Source organism: Typopeltis vanoorti, chromosome 6 (genome assembly GCF_054136105.1).
Source record: "Typopeltis vanoorti isolate ZY-2024b chromosome 6, IOZ_Tvanoo_1.0, whole genome shotgun sequence".
Lineage (NCBI taxonomy): Eukaryota > Metazoa > Arthropoda > Arachnida > Uropygi > Thelyphonidae > Typopeltis > Typopeltis vanoorti.
Genome location: NC_143554.1, coordinates 131,178,530 through 131,199,568, shown reverse-complemented (window position 1 = coordinate 131,199,568; position 21,039 = coordinate 131,178,530). Strand labels below are relative to the sequence as shown.

Here is a 21,039-nt window from a genome sequence, read left to right as displayed (position 1 = left end):
CAGATATGTTTATTTTAAGTAGTCAGTAAGCCTGAAGGAAGCAACTTCCAAAAAACATTTTTCCTTATTCTCCAAAAGAGATCAAAGAAAAAGAAACATTTAATAGATCGCTAAGAACTCTATAATCCAAAATTTCTTACAGTTTTATATGATGTACATCAAAACATGTCAATAATCTTAGTACATCTCAGTTATGGATTAATGAAAAGATACAGTTAAGTTTTTTTTGTTAACTGTTGTATAACACTTGAAACAAAATATTATGAATATTTGATTTGTTGTAGGGCCATCATACAGAGCTGGTATTTTATAATCGTCCAGATCATCAAGGACCAAAAATTTCTACTTATCAAAAACAAATATTTGAGGATTCTAATGTTGCCAATCAATTAAAGGTTAGATATTTTTATATTATATATATTTCATATAATATTCATATTTTTCTGCTGGTCTACTGTTTTGGAATTAACTGTTCCACACACAAATAGCATCAAATGTCATCTAACTCTGATTGGTGCAACTAGCAGCAATTTTCATGTTTTGGTCTTTTTATTACTGATTTTCATGCCAAATTTGTTAGAGCAGTTATTCAATTCAGTTAGAGAATCCTGGAGACTTGATGTGTTTAGGAGTACATCATCTGCATAAAGCAAAGAGCTGAGTTTGATGTTTCCAATTCTAATATCAGGAAGCCACTTTCTTTCATAATGTGATCCATATAGATGATGAATAAGAGTGGAGATAATGTGCATCCTTGTCTTATTCCTGATTTTACATCTAACCATTTTCCTGTATTTCCTTCAATTCTGACTCCTGACTTACAACTTAAATATAGACTATGTATTGCTCTGTATAATGTTCATTAAAATTATTCTTCCATAATTTTTCCAGCTGAATTTTACCATCCTGGTTGGCCGAGTGGTTAGCATATCCACTCTCCATCCAAAAGGCTGCAGATTCAAAACTAGCCGTGGCAAGGATGTTTGCGATTGTCTGTGAAAATACTGTTGGTGGCCAGAAGTAGATGGCGTTGGTGTAGATGATGCAGTTTGCAGTAGTTGGTGAATTGAGTGGTGGAGACAGAGAGTTGTAGAGTAGGTGTCCTCCCTTGATAAGTCTTTGGACTCCTTGGAGGTGTCACGTAATAATAATAATAATAATTATTATTATTATTATTATTCCTTTTATTTGCCACATGCCAAAAGAACTCTTTCGGATTCCTTTGGATTGCATAGCTGATTTCCTCTTATACTCAGCAATTTTGCCTTCCATGTCATACTAGTCAACTTGCTGGCCTGTGCTTTGTACTGCTCATGTGTAAACGTGAGGATTTAGTATTAGATCTCATAATTTCATCAGAGGATGTAATTTTGAGTGGGGTTTCACATTTTCCTCCAGTTGGTGAGAGTGAACATGAAGTGATCCGTGGCAAGCCGTATGTGGAAGTACAAAGCTGGTGATTATGACAAGCTCCTAAGCTTGTCATAATCATCAGCTTGGAGATATAGAATGGAATGAGGAGTTGAACAGTAAAGAATAAGTGCTGCTTGGGAACTGAAAAAGAAAAATTCATAACAGCATCAATGTGTGAATGTATTCCAAAGGCCAAACATCTGAATAGAGGTAGGTGTAAAATGGATGAATGAGGGGCTTAAGCATGAAATCTGGTAGAAGAAGGCACTTTGGAGATAGTACAAGATGAATAATGGTAATAATCACTTACATAAAGAGCATAAAGAACAAGCCAGGAGAGTGACTCAGTTAGTAAGGAAAACAAAAGTGTAGTATAAAGGTGGTCTGAAAAGTTCTTGGCCTACCAATGAAAAAACGAATTTATAATTTCAAAATTATTTTTATTTTTCAACATAATCTTCCTTCAGAGACATACATATATTCCGATGATACTCCAGTGTCATCATCCCTGTCCCTGTAGTGGTTCTCAGTAAGATCTGCAAAATACCCCTCTACAGCTGCAATCACCTCCTGATTTGAAGAAAAATGCTGATCAGCGAGGAAGAGTTTTAGTTTTGGGAAGAGATAGAAGTCAGAGGGAGCCAAATCTGGGGAATATGGTTGATGTTCCAACAATTCATAGTGCAGATCCCTTAATTTTCCCATTGCCAAAACACCTTTGTGGGCAGGTGCATTATCCTGATGAAAGATGATTTTTTTCTTCTGCAAATCGTGTCTTTTCTCATGAATTTTTTCGTCTAGTCTGGTTAAAGGATCGGAATAATATTCCCCGGTTATTGTTTGAATAATGAATAAACAAAATGCCTTTAGCATCCCAAAACACCGATGCCATGACCTTTACTGCTGATAGAACCGACTTTGGTGCTGAACAACTTGCTTTATTCACCATAACACACCAAATCCACTGTTTGGATTTGGTGTGTTATGGTGAATCCAAGTCTCATCCATAGTAATAAATTGATTCACAAAATCAGTTTTATTCTTGTTAAAACGCTCCAAGCACTGTTCAGAAATTTTCATGCGAGTGCGTTTTTGATCTGCTATGAGCAAGTGCAGCACCCATCTTGTGCGAAGCTCTTTCATTTGTAATTCTTCATGCAAAATATATCCTACACATTCTTTTGAAATGCCTATAGTCTCAGCAATTTCATGCACTTTGACTTGCCGGTCATCCAATACCATTTCGTGCACTTGATCAATGATTTCTGGTGTTGTTACACTTTTTGGACATCCTTCACATGGATCATCTTCAAGGCTAGTACAGTCATGTTTAAACTTGGCAGCCCATTTCTTAATTTTCGAAAACAAAGGAGAAGAGTGCCCATAAACTTTTATGAACTTTGAATGAATTTCTTTTGCCGTTAAACCTTCTTTTACAAAAAATGTTATAACCGCACAATACTCAATTTTATCCATTTCAAGGGATACAGACGACACTTTTGCTTCAGACGGCTGTATAAAAAACTATATGATGGAATGACTTGCAATTTCACATACATGCTTATGACAGATGTACCAATGTAGAAAAAAAAATCTTACCAATAGTGTTGCCAGTTTATAAGGTTGTTTCATCCTGATCAGGGTGGAATCATGAGGATCGTGATTTAGGACATTGGAGAGGATGGCATAATTATGAGTGAGCAGGAGGTATTTGAAGAAATAAATAACCTTGATGTCAATAAGGTAATAGGATATAATGACATATTTCCACATGTTTAAGGGAATGTTGCAGGGAATTGGCAGTAGCATTGACATGCTTGTTTAATAAGAGTCTTACAACAAGACAGGTTCCAAGGGAGTGGAAAGAAGGTAAAATTGTTCCATTGCATAAAGGTGGTGATAAGGCTGTAGTTTCAAATTATAGGCCAATCTGTATATCTGGAGTTGTGGTGAAGGTATTAGAGAGACTGGTGAGAATAGGATTCAGAAATGGTTATCAGCATGGGTTTGTTAAAGGGGATCATGTTTTACTAATGTACTTATGTACTATGACAAGGTGACACATACCTTGGACAGGGGAGACGCATATACAGTAGTGTACTTGGATTTTGCAAGAGCTATTGATAGACTGCCACATGACAAGCTGCTAAATGAATTGAAACAGATGGGATTGCATAACAGCCTTCTGAGTTATATAAGTGACTGGCTGTCAAATAGGTATCAGAAAGTTGTATATGGAGGTGCAGTATCCCAAAAGATTAAGGTCAGTAGTAGTGTGCCACAGACATTAGTTTTGGAACCACTGTTGTTCAGTTTGTATATTAATGATATTGGGATGGGTTTAATTAGTGATATGCAGCTGTTTGCTTATGATGCAAAATTGGGAAGAGCAATGAAAAGTCAAGTAGATGTTACTGTCTTACAGGAGGACTTGAATGGATTACATGAATGGGTAGGTAAGTGGAACTATCAGTTGAATGTTGCAAAGTGTAAGGTTTGAAATTTGGTAAGCAGTGATGGGATGCATATTATACAGTTGGTGGGGAAACTTTAAAGAAGATAGAGGAGATGAGAGATCTTGGAGTTGTAGTGGACCTGAAATTCAGGCCACGTTTCACGAGTTATGAAGACATCACATCAGTTAATGGCAATGGTGCAGATAACCCTGACATGCAGAAATAAAGAGGTTATGATGCCATTGTATAAGGCCTCGATCAGGCCTCATATGAATTATTGTGTATAGATCTGGTCACTGGGGTTTCATGATAACAAGGCTATGTTAGAAAGGGCCCAGAGAGGTGGTCAGTTGTCTTTGGAATTTGGAATGAGGACATATTGAAAGAATGAAAATTGCAAAGCCTCGTGTATAGGATAAAGAGGGGAGATATGATTGAGATATGTGATCTGGTCAGGGGCTGTTATCAGGTTGACACAGAAGAGTTTTTTCATAGAATGGGAGAAGGAGGTGTGGGGAAAGAACAAGAGGCCATTGCTGAAAACTGTATAAGAAGGGTGTGAGCAGAGGAGTGAGGAGAAGTTCTTTGCATGGAGAGTGGTTGGCGAGTTGAATACACTGCCTGAGTATGAATTACTCAGGTTGTGAATGTGGACACATTGAATCAGTTTAATGCACGGCTGGAGGAGCATTGTGATCGATAGTGAGTATCTCCCATGATGAGTTTCTGACTCCATGGAGGTTAGATAATAATAATAATAATCCTCCCTGGAAATACTGTACCCTTTACATTCTATCCCACTACGATACATAGAAAGGAATTTAAACTTTGCATGACATATGGTGTATAGTGGGTGTGAATCTGCCAGAGTTAAGGTGACCAGTGTGTACCTCAGGATTCAATTCCTTGGGCCATTATTTTTCTATCTCTTCATTAGTGACATCAGACAAGGTCTAACATCAGATGTGCAATTGTTTGCCGATGATGCGAAGATAGGCAGGACAATCAGGGGTATTACTGATATTTAGCACTTACAAAATGATATAAATAGGCTGGAAACTTGGGCAAACAAAAATGGCTATCAGTTTAATGTTATTAAGTGTAAAGTTATGCACTTTGGCAGATGAGATTTCCAGCAGCATGTTATAATAACAGGGTTATGCTACAAGAAACTGAGGAGGCAAGAAATCCAGGTGTATTGGTGGATAGGAATTTGAAGTTCAAAGGTCACATAACAAAAGTTGCAAATACAACTCAGAGGATGATTGCAATGTTGAAGTGAACCTTGACATCTAAGGATAAAGAAGTCATTTTGCCTCTTTATAAGGCTTTGATGAGACCACAACTGGATTATCATGCACAGATTTGGTCTCCTGGATTCCAAGGGGATAAAGAAGCTGTGGAAAGGATGTAAAGAATAGTTACAAAGATTATATCTGGATTATGGGATTTAGATTATGAGGACAGATTGCGAGTATGCAGATTACATACTCTGGTTAACAGGAGAAAGGGGGGGTGATATGATAGAGCTCTATAAACTTTTGAATGGGTGTTATAGGATATCATCTGATGAAATTTTTCGTTATGTGGTAGATGGGGAGAGAACATTGGGGCATCCATGGAAGTTAAGTTTGTTCACAATCAAGAAAGGGGTAAGAACTAGGTTTTTCTCTCACAGAGCAGTTAGTGGAATAGCTTGCCTTTAGGAGTAGTGAGTGCATCTAGTGTGAATAAATTTAAGGGAAGGTATGACAGCTGGTTTGGGTGATTTATAGCCTCCCTCAAGTTCATGTCCACAGAAAATGCAGAGGCATGGTTTGTGGACATGGAGTATTCCATACAGCAAACACATCATCAACATATCTGCATCAAATTGGTGGTTTAGTTGAAAAATTCTCCAGATGTTGTTCGAAATGTTCTATAAAGTAATTAGCCAGAACAGGGGAAAGAGAAGATCTCATAGGTGTTCTCTCTATCTGTTTATACAGTTTGTTCTGGCAGCTAAAGTATTCTGAATTAATGACAAAGTCAAATAATTTTACAATATCAGGAAGAAAGTCATTATGAAGTAATTCACTCTTATCTCTCAGATGGATATTTGTAAAGAGTGAGACCGCATCAAAGCTTACTAGATCTGTTGGTTGTAAAGATAATCCTGAAATTTTATTCTTAAAATCTATTGAATTTTTTTATGAAGAAAGCAGAATTTCCAGTAAAGAAATTCTGCTTCCTTCATAAAAAATACCTATCTAATTTTTATAAAGAAGATTAGATAGGTATTTTGAGACTTTATACATCACTTTCACGTTGTGTGCCCCGTTAGTAGGTATCAACTGGACACTGAATGAATGAGTATGGGCTTGCAGTTTGGGATTTAGCTGATCATATTGTACTCCTATTGGCTTAAACCAGAAATACATATGATAGTGAAACATGATGAGATTTCATGATGGCTGGGGTATTGCCCGGTTAAAAAAAATTATCATTAAACAACTCCACTATGTCATCTGCATTGGTCACTTGATTCTTTCTATTTAATGTCTTTCTTATACAATTCATTTCTCCTTCCATACAGTGAAAGAAATCCTTTGGATTTTTATTGAATTGTAATGCTAGCCTCTTCTTATATTCCATTTTGTCTTCCTTACTATGCATATAGTTGCTCTCCATCTCCTTCTCTTTATTACTTTTTCTATGATCTCTTTTGTGTCTGCAATTCCTGCATGATTTCATTAGTCATTTGTATTATACTAAAACACTTTTTCACTGAAAATTTTTTTCATTTGAGGTATATACAACTTACCATTGCTGCTAATAAATACAGGGTGGCCCATAAGTCATGAATGGGTTTAAACATTTCATAACTTATTTATTAATTATTTTTATTCTTTTTTTGTTTTGTTATAATGAAATACAGAATGTGGAGATTTTTTTAAATTTTATTTTGAAGATTTTTCAATGTCCACATTGCTAGAGCCACAAAATGGAACTCCTAAGGCACATTTTTGGCAAGTGAATAATTTAGTGAAAATATGCAGTTAATTGACCATCACAATCTCCAGATCTGACAGCTGCTGACTTCTTCTTATGGATCTGAAGAAAAAGGTCATATATTAACAAGCTCCAGACAATCCAACAGCTGAAGGAGAATATTCATGCAGAAATTAGGGTGCTGCATCCAGAAACATTAACAGTTGTCATGGAACATGCCATAGAAAGGACCTGTCTTTATGAAGCCAAAAAATGGAAGGCATTTATATGATGTGGTTTTTCATAAATAAAAGAAATCTCCAAGTTCTGTTTTTTTCAGTATAATTAAAATAATTATTAAATAAAAAAGTATTAAATGTTTAAACCTTTTCATGATTTATAGGCCACTGTGTATTTCTTTACCTGTTCCCATCTCTTCCAATTCTTGCATCTGTAGAACTGTCTAAGCTGATTTCTAAAATTGTTATAGTCATATGTGTTATAATTCCACATAAATTCCTTTTTCCTGGGTACTTCTGTATGTTTATTCATACTCCAAGTCAAGATTACATATCATCCTGTCTAACAGGAGCAAGGATGACATTTCAGTTGCAGTCAGATTCTCCCCCCCCCCCCCCAATGCTGGACTAATTCCACAACTCTTGTATCTCATGTTCTCTCTGTTATATGCTGTCTAAAACATTTCTTCCTCAGGAAAATTCCAGAAATTTTATTCTCTTGCTACTATGTGCTGTTTCCTCTTCTCAATTTATATAATTTATATTGGGAAGTTAAAATCTCCCATAACGATCACTTGTTTTTCACTTGTCAGACTTAACTGCTTAAACATATCCTTTCACCACCTGTGATCCCTAGTCTATCCTACTAAATGTTGTTTAGGAAAAGGCCACTGTATATCATATGCTCTCAAAATCATTTCTCTCCAAATTCTTTCCTCTGAGAGGACACAACTCGTAACTTAACGTAAGTAATACTCTATTTACCCTTTCTATCCCATCAGAATATGATATACTCTTCTATTCGTGCCAGGAAATCTAATATCAGCCACATTTCATGTTTCCTACTTCAGCAATCTTTGGAAATACTGAGAATGTTAATGCAACCAATTCATTCCCGTTATTCCTGATACTCCTGGCATTTGTATAAGGAAGCATGAGTGCATTATCACTATTCCTATATCTACCATTATTCTCCCACCCCCTCCTCGACTCCATTTGATTCTGCAAATATATTAAACATTCTCCTCTCTCCAAAGTGACTATCTCTAAAAGAAGGGATAGTATAGTCACTTTGGAGAGGGGAGTTTTGGGGTAGTTTCCCTACCTTTCCAGAGAACAACAATCTTTCCAGATGCTTGCATCCTTCTATGTTCAAATGCATTCACCCATCTCTTGCATGCAATTCTCTTCTTTCATGAAATGCATTTCAGGCATCCACATAATCCATGCCTCTCTTTTGACATATTCTTGCTGTCATGTCCATTATTGCTGTTCTTCTCCTCAACTCTACATTATTATATCTGGGCAATATGCTTACTATCTTTCCTCACACACTTTTCTGCTGCACAGTCTGTAACACTAACCTCCACTGGATTTATGCTGCTTCTCAGGTCATTCATACCAACCATCATTATCATATTGTCCACATTTTCATGTTGCTTAATTGCTATAGTCACAGTATTGTTCCACCAGGTAAGCACTCTTCTGGCATTTTTGCACATTACAAATCATTGAGTCTCCATTCATTCCCCTCTCTCTCTCCTTGTTCTCCCACTTACCTGCTTTCCTCTCATTTCTCCATGCCTTGCCCCTGCACTCTCTCAACTTCCTCTTATTTCATCTCTTTCTTTGATTCTCTCTCTCATTCTTCCATCATTCCCATAACTTTCTCTCTCTCTCTCACTCCAACTCTTGATTGCCATCATTTAATCTCTCCCTTCATACTTCTCAACTGATTTTTCATTTCTTCCAATTCTTCTTCTTTCAGTATCTCTTTCTCTTTCCCTCTCTAAGCATCCTACCCTTACTTGGCCATTGCCTTTTATCATCTGTTTTTATTTGTTTTGTTATCTGACTTTCTTCAATATTTGTCATTCTTTTAATTTTTTCATAGTTTATGTATAACCCTATTTTATTTTCCACTATATTTAATTCATTCATCATTCCATATAGCTCTCTTTTGTTGTTTGCTATTATTACAATATCATTAGCATATTGTAAATGATTTAGTTTTTTACCACTGATATTAAACCCTTATGTCACTCAGCACTCAGTTCTAGTTAACTTCACTATAGGTGTTTTCTACTGAATTGAATAATTTGGGTGAAATAGGATTTTCTTGGTGTACTCCTTTATTTATTTTGAATAGACTGCTTTGTTCATATATAAGGATACTAGCAGTTTCTTTTTCATATATTTTGTTTATTAGCTATATATAATTTTAGCTTACTCCTCATTTCCTTATGGTTATTAGGATTGATTGTTTGCTCTTAAACTGAATCAAAGACTGAGTACAATAGCAAATTGTATTCTCTACATATTTCTTTTAGTTGATTCAATACCTGTGGATTATTGACTGTGCTAAACCCCTTTCTTAATTCATCTTGTTTGTTAGGTTGAGCTTCATTTAACATTCTGGTAATTCTGTTTGTTATTATTTTTATGAATAGTTTATATACATATCAGCAAGCCTGTAAATTTTATTTTTCTTTTATCTATTTCTTTTCTGTTATCAGGACCAGGAGACTTATTGTATCAAGGCCATTGAGTATTTTTCTGATATGCTTTTCGCAAAATTTCAGAGGAAAAATACTGTAGATAATTTGTGGAATTGTGGGAGGGGATCCTCCTTTATTCTCTGTACGAGAGGTTGAAAAAAAATGATGCTAATGTCTCACATACTGATGGTACAATGGTACCATCAGTTATGTGAGAGAGGTGGAACATGGAAGAACAACAGTTACATCCCACAGCCTTTGTGATGGACCAGAAGGTTCGACTCTCATTGGACAAGAAACAAGCTTAGTGTATTTGACTCTTAAAGTCTGCTTTGAATTTGTTGAACTTTTTGCAGTTGTTAAGACCTGTGGTGTAAACTGAGTGAGAGGCTAGAGTTTTTAACTGGAACCGTTAGATATATGCTGAAATTTTGGCTTAGACTGCTTTTGCACAAATGTTGGAGAACAAGGGTTTGGATAAGGGTCAAAGATTTTGAGTTAAGTGGTGAATAAAAGCAGTCATTCTAGTGAGAATGAATTTTGTTAGATTGGAACAGGTCGGAAGAACAAAAGAATAATTATACCATAAGAATATAGTATAGAAGTCCCATAGATCATCCCAGTTGGTACTGACTGGGAGGACAACAATCTGTACACCAAAAGTTGGACATGGCCAAGGTTATAGTCAGACTTTCCAGGAGGAGAGCTAATATCATTAGTATTTGGAGAGAGAGAGCTGGATAAGAAAAGGTCTAAGGTATTCTGAGAATGAAGAGGATTATCTCAAAATTAAGAATATATATATATATACACACCCTCTGTCCAAAAAGAAACCGAACTTTCCGAAAATAGAAGAAACTAGTGGCACCACCTGTTGTATCTTTTTGTTTTCGAAAGCGGCAACCTTCATTAATAAATAATAATATTTGGTTTACCGATCAAGTGTTGATCAATTTTATTAACTGAACCAACTAGTTTCACCACACTTATCTGTTGGCATCTTCAGGGCACTTGCATATAGGTTAACAATCTCACAATTATGCGTAACTGCAAAACTGACAAGAATAACTGTACAAAAAACTGACTAGAATAATTACAAATAAAATAGCATCGAACGTGAGTGAAACACTTATCACATGTACAAGATCAGCTAGCTGTTGCTTAGGAACTTTCTGAGGAACATAATTGTGAGATTGTTTAAACCTATATGTAAGTGCCATGAAGATGCCAACAGATAAGTGTGGCGAAACTAGTTGGTTCAGTTAATAAAATTGATCAACACTTGATCAGTAAACCAAATATTATTATTTACTAATTTATGATCAAGAAAATAACCTTCATTAATGTTGTGTCAACTGTTTATGACATTTGTTTCATTAGAAGCAGAGTTATAGTGCCAAGAGTGAGTGTGTTTTGACGAACGGTCAGAAAATGAGTTTCAAACAGAGAGCTGCGATTGACTTTTGTGTTAAACTTGGTAAAAGGTTTACTGAAATGCATCAAATGCTTCAAAAAGCATACAGTGATGAATGCTTATCCCGGACTCAAGTTTACGAGTGGTTTAAGCGATTTCAAAGTGGTTGTGAGACGCTTGAGGATGACGAAAAGTCGGGCCATCCAAAAACTGGTCTCAGTGAAGTTAATTAACATCCAAAAGTGTGTGATTTCATCAAAGAAAACCCAAAAACTGTGCACAACATTTTGACCGAGAGTTTGGACCTTCATAAATTGAATTCGTTATTTGTTCCCCACAAGTTGACCGACAACCAAAAAATATATCGAATTGAACACTGCAAGGACCTCATTAAAACCGCTTGTAAGGACTCATACTTCCTTGAAACGATTATTACTGGTGATAAGCTCATACTCAAAACATGGTGTTTTGAGTATGAGCTCGAAACAAAGCACCAGAGTGCTGAGTGGAGACCACCAGAAGAGGGGGCATCCGAGAAAAAAAAAAAAGTTGCTTGGAGAATTAAAAAATAAAGACAATGCTGATTTGTTTCTACGATTCCAAGGGCATTATCCACAAAGAAATCATTCCGCCTGGCTAAACGGTCAATGGTGAGTTTTATCTCGAAGTTTTGAAGCGATTGATAGTGAGAATTCGTCGTGTACGGCATGAATATCGTGATGCTGGGAGCTGGTCACTTTTGCACGATAATGCACCATCTCATCGTTCCAACATTGTGAGACAGTTTTTGAACAAAAAACCAAGTTGTATGTTGGATCACTCTCCGTATTCACCTGATTTAGCACTCTGACTTCTTTCTCTTCCCCGACTTCATTTGCCGATGAAAGAAAAACAATACGACACCAGTTCAAGCGGCAGTAACCACGACCCTCAACAGTAGCCCAAAAACCGATATAAAAAACTCATTTAACGAATTAATTGACTGTGCCAAACACTATATCGAAGCGGAGGGAGAGTATATTGATTGAAATAAATGATTTGAATAATTATAATTGGCCTGTGTTTTATGTTCTAGCAGAAGTTCAGTTTCTTTTTGGACAGAGGGTGTATATAAATAGATTCTGTTGTTGTCGAATCCATTGAAGAGCTTCTAGAGTTATTATCAATTTTCTGTAGAGCAGCAACAATAGCTGGACAAGAATAGATACAGGCAGGTGTTAGTTCAACTCCTGGACAGTTCTTGCATGCTTCATAGCTCCTACTACCATCTGGTTGAATTTTCATGCCTTTAAAATGTTCCATCCTTAGTCTGGTGATAATTGTGGTTATTTCTCCATTTTCATTAATTTCACCAATTTCATCTTTTGTCTTCTTTTTGAGTGTTTGTTTTACCAATCTTATTTTGCTGACAGAGTTAGCATCATTTAGTGATAGTGGGTGTAATTTTTAAGGTAAACGTCTTTCTTCTTTGGCTAAACTGTCTGCTCTTTCATTGCCTTCAATATTTACATGGGCTGGTATCCATTGCAGTATACAGTTCTTATTTTTCAAATTTAATGTTGTTAGTTGTTCATGAATTTCCTGTGTGAGTTTTGTTTTGCCATTTTTTAATGCTTCAAGTGCAGATTTAGACTCACTGTAGATAGGTATTCCTTCTGGAATGTTTATTACTGGATTAGAGAGATAAAACTTGAGAGCTGTTTGTATGACTGTTAATTCACAAGTGAAGTTTGAAGCTATTTTGCCAGCTGTGGTTTTGATTGGCATTTCCTCGCCTCCTGATAGAGTTAGAAAAACCCTGAATCTCCTTGGTTGAGTGCTTCATCAGATGATCCATCAGTGTATGCAGTGACATGGTTTAGTTTATTTAAGTGATGTATAGTGTCAAGTACTTTTATTTTCTTCCTGTGAATCTTTTTTTTGAACAAGTGTTAAGTCAGAGTGAAACAAAATATTAAAGAAAATCACATTTCACTCGGACTTAACATCGTTCTCACTCTCTTGAAGAAAATAATGGTTTATCAGAATTAAAGAAGCACTTGTATAGAAATCATAATTTAGTTTTTATATCTTGGTAGAAGTTGATGTTTGTTATTTTCTAAGAGCCAATTCATAAGTCTGGTATGTATTATTCTTTTGTTTAGTTTGCAGAGAGTGCTAGTCAAAGCTATTGGTCTGTAGTTTTTACAGTCATTAGGGTTTTTGTTAAGTTTTAATAAGGGTAAAATGATTGATGTTTTTCAGATTTTTGATAGTTTACCTGCATTCCAGGAAGTGTTAAATATCTTCAGAAGGTTTTGGCTATTTTCCCATGTTTTTAATCATGTGTGCAAAAATAAGATCAATTCCGAGTGATTTGTCAGGGTCAATTTGACTAATTGCTGTTTCTAGTTCTGTCATTGTGAGGTCTTCAGAAGGATAGGTTTTGGATTGTATTAGCAGATGTTTTGCAATTTTCCTGCACTTTTTGTCTTCTTTGTTGTACTACAATTTGCTTACTTTTGAGTAATGTTTGACGTATATTTGCCATCTGTTTGTTTGTTTGTTTGTTGCTGCTGTATTAGTTACTGAAGAGATTGTTTTCGAAGAGTGATCAGTATCTGGAAGTGTTGTGTTATTTAATAATCTGATGATATTCCATTGTTGTGAGTCATTTCTTGGATCTAGTCTATTGCAGAATTCTTCCCACTTTTTTTGTTTGTAGTTAGAAATTTCTGAAACATCTGATATATTTTGAGTTAATTCTATTAACTTCCTTCTGTTGTCTTCTGTATTTTTTGTTTTAAGTGTTCGTTGATATTATCTCTTTCAGTGATCATAGCATTGATATTAGGATCATTCCAAAATGGCACCCGATTGATTTTCTTGAGCCCTCTGGGAATTTAATTTTTTGCAGCTCTCTGTATGTTGCTAGTTAATTTTAGTAGTTGCTGATCAAGATCTTTATTAGTGGGTGTACCAGTGTAAGATGTTTCTAGTAGTTGTGTGTATTTAGGCCAATTTAGATAGATAGATAACATCTATAATAAGTACTGAACAAGAACAGACTGAAGAAATAAAAATCACCAAAGGAATTAGACAAAGAGACTATGTCACACTTTATTTAACTTAATAATGAATAAAATAATAAAAAAATGTAAGCAAAATGAAAAAGTATAAAATACAAATTAAAAATGAAAAATAATAAAGATATTATTTCTGGAAAATTTTCCATGTTACTCCTCTAAATTAATAAGAAAAATAATAACATATGCTGATGATATAATTTCACTAGCAAAAAAATGAAATAATTTGCAAGGATTACTAAATGCATTCAATGATGCAGCAGAAAAGAAAAACATGACAATAACAACAGAAAAGCTAAAACTCATGACAGTTGTTAGAATAACAAGTTAGTAAAATAAAATATTTAGAAATAGAACAAAATAACTCTGGGATCACACAAAATGAAACACAGGAACAAGCAATAAATGCTGTAGAATATCTCAGTGTCTTAACACTTATCTGGAAGAAAAACATGAAGAACATAAGAAACAAAAATAAGAATCTACAAAGGAGTTGTTAGGCCATTATTAAACTTAGGAACACACAAATCAAAGAAAATGTAAACTACAGCTAACAAGTGATTCAATAGGAGTGGGACCATACAGCTTTTAGAACTTTTCAGTTGAATTGCAGTTCTTTCTATTGAATGTAAGATTCTCAATCCCATATTAATTGAAGCCATTATAAGGAAATTGGTTTGGGTCATTTATCAAATTATTATTACCACCAGAGATCCCCATGGAGTCAAAACACTCATCACGGTTTGTGAACCTCAATTCAGATGGAAATTAGAAAACAAAGACATCTGTTTTGTCAGCAGCAGCAGCATGATTATATTGCTGAGGCCTGTAAAAAGAAGTGTTGCACTTTGATTAATTGAGCGCTATACTCTTTGTATAAGCTTACAGGGGTTTGAATACAGCAAGAAATATTCACATGACATGAAATGAACTCATTGGTATCTTTAATGGGAAGCTATGTATTTAAACATATTTTAGATCCTTTACATCATAGAATGTTTCACTTCTGTTCTGAAGGTAGTAGTTACTTTCAAGAAGATAATGTATCTGTCCAGAACTATCTCTCAATGGATCAAGGAACATGATGGGAAAATCTCCCCCCCCCCCCTAGTTTTCCTAGATTTCAATTAGATAGATTCTATGTATATTGAGAACTAACATAAAGGGAAAGGGGTGCAAAACTGCATTTATGGAAGAATTTAGAAACATTATTGTCACAAGCTTCTGATTTTCTTAGTATGTTTGATTCCAAGATGGCAGGAAAAAGATCCAGAGGAAGACCAACATGTAGGTGAATTGATGTAGTAAAATATGTCTTAGATGACTGAAATAATAATAAAAAAAATCTTACTATGTTGGAGTCCTGACAGGTAGCATTCATTTAGAGGATTTGTGCAGTTGTAGAAATTGTGAAGGTACTCCAAACACAAATTTTGTTTGCTTACACTTGGGTAAAGGATTAAAACAAAAATGTAATTTCTTATCTATTAGAATTTATTTGACAAACTGAGCAGAAAAACTTTCCACAGTTATCTCTAATCAAGTATTTTAATATGATGATATACTATTTCACTGTTTGTGTATAAAAAATGTATGATTTCTGCATTGACTTAACTTCAGTGTCTTGGATCTAGCTCTCACTGATGAGACATCATTAAAGGGCAAACCAGTCTGGGTGGTGACCCTTCCCATAATGCATAGCAATATATATATATATATACCTCTAAAAGGAAGTGTGCTTTGAATTATAGGATACTAAGGCATTTGATGTCAGATCAGTAGCCTCTCTATACTACAAGTAACCTTATCAGGAAGATATTCTGCACAAACTTTTTTTGCTTATGTTTATATAAAGGATTCAAACAAGAATATAATTTCTTGTCTTGTTAAGGAGGCTGTACCAAAATGGAATATTTTGAACAAGTATTGTGTCAATAATAGATATACAGAAATTTGTCCCAGATTTATTATCTGCAGAAAAAAACTTATCAAAACAATTTAATATTTCAAAATATTAAAATTTTTAATATTTTAAAACTATAACTTCTCCTGTGGTGCTTTATTTTTTAAAATTTAGAAAAGTCCAGTTTCACAACTTTTGAAACTAATTTTTTTAAGCATTTTCCTTGAAGGAAATTTTAAAAAATTGTTTGGAGATCAGAGGAATAGTGCGTAAAAAGAGAACACTTTTTCTCATTGGTCAGACTCGCCTTCATGTAGATGAAGTAGAAGACCTTGGAAATTTCATGGAATTGGAGGTAGGTTTTATTGTTTAGACTTCATGTGTCCCTTTTTATAATAAAAAAAAAAAGATGAATTAATTCTTTCATAATTCAACTAAAGTGAATAATATTAAGAAACTTCAGAAATCAGATGGCATTAAAAATATATGCTTGTATAAGATGAAGAGATATTTGAAATTTGGAAATGCTGTGTAATTGGAAAATATACTAAAGATTTTGGCAAATAGCTATGTAAAATTTATATACAACATAGAACTTTGAGTTGTGATACACACATGCACTCACACACACACACATTTAGTTTGTTTTTTGATATGATAATTGGTGTAACAAACAGCTGGTTTCGCTACATTAATGAATACTAAACATTATATTGCCTTTCATGCTGTACAGCCTTTGTTGCTTATGCTATGGCAAATTTATGGAAACAATGTGATTGAGTATAAGCTTGACAATATGCCATGTTATATTGCAAGGGCTATAATAATTTGAGGAAATGGGAGTGCAAAGTTTAGATTGACCAACGCAGACTCCTGAACAGTCCTAGAGAGCACCTTTGGGAGTTAGAATTTCGGTTGAGAGCAGAACAACATATATATGTAGTTTTATCATAGAAAGTGATTGCCATTTTGGTGGAGAAATGGGACCACTATAGTTCGTGGAAAGTGTTTCCAAATGAGTGGCATCTGTCTAAAGGGTGACGAACAATATATTTAAGTTTCAGAAACACTTAAGTGTTTGTTAGTTTTCAACATAAATAAATATATATATATACAGTGGTATCTTGCTAATCCGAACCTCTTTAGTCCAAACCGCGGTTTGAAAGAAAAAATTTTTATTTATTATGTATTATTATTTTGTGTACTATTATTTTTATTTAATAATTATTATTTTAACTATTATTATTTATTTTATTATTATTACAGTACAGTATTTTTTTCATACTGTCAATTGTACGATTATACTGGAGGACTATTTTGATTTATTGTGTATTCACGTTTGCTTTTTTTATACTGTACAGTACGTACTGTATTGTCAGCATGAATCACAAATATACACAAAAAAGAGGAAATTCAAAACGTGCATAATTTGATTAAAAATATAAATCCAGATGTTGAAATTTCACAAACAGATGTTGCGGAATGGATTACAGGTAGAACCAAAAGGGAATTCAAAATCAAATCAGATGATGAAATTATAAATATGACGCTACAGATTGAATTACAAGACAATGATGGCGATAAAGAACTCGAAGAAAAAACGTAAAACATGAAGAGGCAGCTGATAGTTTTAATATGTGTATAGAATGGGCTAAGCAGAATGATACGCCATTCCACAAAATTTTGTTTGCTAATGCAGCTCTGAGAAGAAGCATTCAAAAAAAGTTTAGCTTCAAAGAAGAAAAGAAAATCAGTGACTTTTTTGCAAAGAAATAAAAAAAACTTTTTTTGTGTTATTTTGTGAAACTTTTTTTGTGTTATTTTGTGAAACTTTTTTTGTTGTGTACAAGAAAGTGATATTTTTTTACGTAAATTAAGTTATGTACTGAACTATGCAATTTCATTAAATCAGAATCCTCAACAATGCAGGTACATGCAAATTAAATTTTTTACTAAAATAAACTTGTGTACTGTATTATTTTTTTGTTTTACATTACAGTACAGTAGCTTGTTTTCTATCCATTAATTTATTTACAGAATTAAATTGATGTACCATTAGAATCTGATTATTTTTGCCTTAAACGCTAGTTATTGTTGTTTCTTGGGGAGAAATTTGCTAATCCAAACTTTTTGCTAATTCGAACGAGCACGTTTTTCATTAGTTCAGATTAGCGAGTCTATCATACCACTCATTGACCGTTCTCGCTCTCACCACTCCATCAGGCAATGCATTCCATGGTTCAACCACCCTCCATGCAAAGAAACCACTCCTCACCCTCTTGCTCACAGTTTCCTTTCGTAACTTCCAGGGATGGCCTCTTGTCATCACTCCTTCCTACTGTTCAACCAAGCGAAAGAACTCCCCAGTGTCGACCCTGTAACCACCTCTCAACAGTTTAAAAGTCTCAATCATATCACCTCTCCTCCTTCTCTCCACCAAACTCTGCAGTCCACATTCCCTCAGCTGATCCTCATAACTATCATTGTACAGTCCTGAAACCATCTTTGTTATCTGCCTTTGTACCCTTTCCACAGTTAATTTATCCCCTTCAAATCCTGGGGACCAAATCTGAGAACAATAATCCAAGTGTGGTCTGATCAGGGTCTTATACAACGGAATGATAACTGTTTTATCTCTTCAGGTCAGTGTCCTTCTCATTATTGCAGCAATCCTCTGTGTTACCTTCACCACCTTTGCAATATGTCCCCTAAATTTCAGGTTTCTATCAATCATCAACCCCAGATCTCTTGTCTCCCCTACTTCTTCCAGTATAACTCCTCCCATAGAGTATGCAGTGTCCCATCGATGTTTCACAAACCTCAAGACCTTACATTTTGCTGCATTAAACCGACACTCCCCCATTCATTTACCCATCTATCTAGTTTATTCAAATCCTCTTGCAGGGCTGCCGCATCTGCATTATTACTAATAATCCTTCCCAGCTTCACATCATCTGCAAACAACTGAATATCCCCTTGCAATCCACTGACAATGTCATTGATATAAAGGTTAAACAATATAGGTCCCAATATTGAGCCCTGTGGGACCCCACTTGTAACCCTCTGCTTCCTTGAAACTGTCCCACCATACACAACTCTCTGATACCTATTTGACAGCCAGTCCTAAATCCAGTTGACCAATCTGACATCCAGAGCTATGCCATAGTACACTTACTTTATAGCTGAAGCTATAAAGTAAGTGTGCTATGTTTGTAAATAAAGAACAACCTAGGACATTAGTTGTTTTCTTTTCAGTTGGGAGGAAAAGTTTCAATAATGAAATAATCAACTTTCTCTAATGTTCCTTATCTTGAACATGAACCTTAGACTAGCTCAGTCATTAATCATATTGCCCTTTGCTGGAAAGACCTAAGATGGCATCCAGTCAAGGATATAAAGAACCTTTATAAGGGCTTTTCAGCTGAAAGTGAGTTAGCCAGTTTCATATGGAGATGACAGGGCTTTTTCTCCCAGAAAAGTCTAGTTTATCATTCCATCATGACAGACAAACTAGCCAGAAGAGCACAAGCAAGTAAGAATATACAGACATACAGACTTTGTAGTAGGATTAACTGCCCCATAGTATTAATTCAATTTTTACGGAATGAAGGTACTTGGCTGTGACAAGCCATTCAGCCTAACTTGTTTAAGAAGATGAGATCTTGAACTATGCCGCGTTACTATACTTAACTATTGCTATATCTCTCTCTAGAATCAACACAATAGCAAATTAATAAGTTAAGCTGGTAGTTGATGAAGTCAGTTATTTGCAAGATAAGCTTGATATAAGTCAGTATATTATGCCAGACCTTGACTGTGATCTTTGAGGTTCATAAAACAGGTTTTCTTCTCAGTTTAGCTGTGGCCTGTATTGGATGTCAAATTTATAAGGTTGCAAAGCAATTATAATTAGCTTTATCTGCTCTCCTTGCCAAATTTCATTCCTTCATTAAAAATTTGGTGGAGTTCAAAAATAAAATAGAAGATCCTCCGAAATTGCCTGCCTGGTTGGCCGAGTGGTTAGCATATTCGCTCTCCAGCCAAAAGGCTGCGGGTTCAAATCCCGCCGTGGGCATGGATATTTGTGATTGTCTTTGAAAATACTAGTGATGGTGGTGGGAGGTAGATGGCATTGGTGTAGTTGCGGTTCGTTGTAGTAGGAGGATTGAGAGAGTTGTAGAGCAAGTGCCCTCCGTCGATGAGTCTTTGGACTCCCTGGAGGTGTTGAATAATAGTAATAGTAATTACTGAAGAAAGACATTCCTCCTGTCTTCAAGGTTATTTCAAGGTAAGTATTGTGTAAGTACCTTGTTACTTCAAGGTAAGAAGACAAGAGGTCTTCTTACTCTAACATTTAAAATATAGGATATTTTAAATGTTAGAGTAAGACATATAGACAAATTGGGATAAGATTGTTTTTTCAATCTCAGCTATCCTTACAAATTATTATTATTATTATTAACATCCAACCTCCCTGGAGTCAGAGACTCATCATGGGAGATACACACTATCTTACACAATACACATCCAACCATGCCTTAAACTGATTCATTTGGGCTCTTTAATAAAATTAGTTTAATCGTTTATCCAAGTGTGAGCAAACAAAGTTTGCGCCTGAAAGTATCTTCAGGACTGGGGTAAGGTGGTACAACACCTGGGAAACTCGTTGCAAAGGTGGAGCAAGCTACCAACACTCCTGTCTCAGTATCTCCCATAATGTAAAACACATCTCCTTGCAGATATGTCTAATGTTATGCATTAAGGGAAGAGCCACTACCCAGACTAGTTTCGACCTTTATTGAGGTCTCTTCAGTGGGAGCCAGGCCCAAGTGGAGATACCAGGCAGAAGCATTAGCAGGTCATCTCTATCTATAGGAGTTGCCAAATGGTGTGCCACCCTTTTTTAATAAATTACTCTGGATTTAGAGAAAGATGTTGAAAGTTTATTTTTCACTTGGTTAGAGTATAATAAAATTAGATTAATCCTTTATCCAAGTGTGAGCAAACAAAGTTTGCGCCTGAAAGTATCTTCAGGACTGGGGTAAGGTGGTACAACACCTGGGAAACTCGTTGCAAAGGTG

The 21,039-nt window shown here is 35.2% G+C and overlaps 1 protein-coding gene across 8 annotated transcripts in view; it reads left to right on the top strand.

Moving 5' to 3' along the window:
• Positions 1 to 21,039, top strand: part of LOC150105950 (uncharacterized) — a 54,967-nt gene that overhangs the window by 15,276 nt on the left and 18,652 nt on the right. For 6 of the 8 annotated variants that reach the window (XM_090393715.1, XM_090393713.1, XM_090393712.1 and 3 more), the window contains exons 3-4: positions 285 to 395; positions 16,188 to 16,313. In XM_090393715.1, the coding sequence (XP_090249841.1) occupies positions 285 to 395; positions 16,188 to 16,313 (237 nt within the window). The remainder of the gene's footprint in view (positions 1 to 284; positions 396 to 16,187; positions 16,314 to 21,039) is intronic. The other 2 variants (XM_090393719.1, XM_090393720.1) reach the window with 1 other exon arrangement.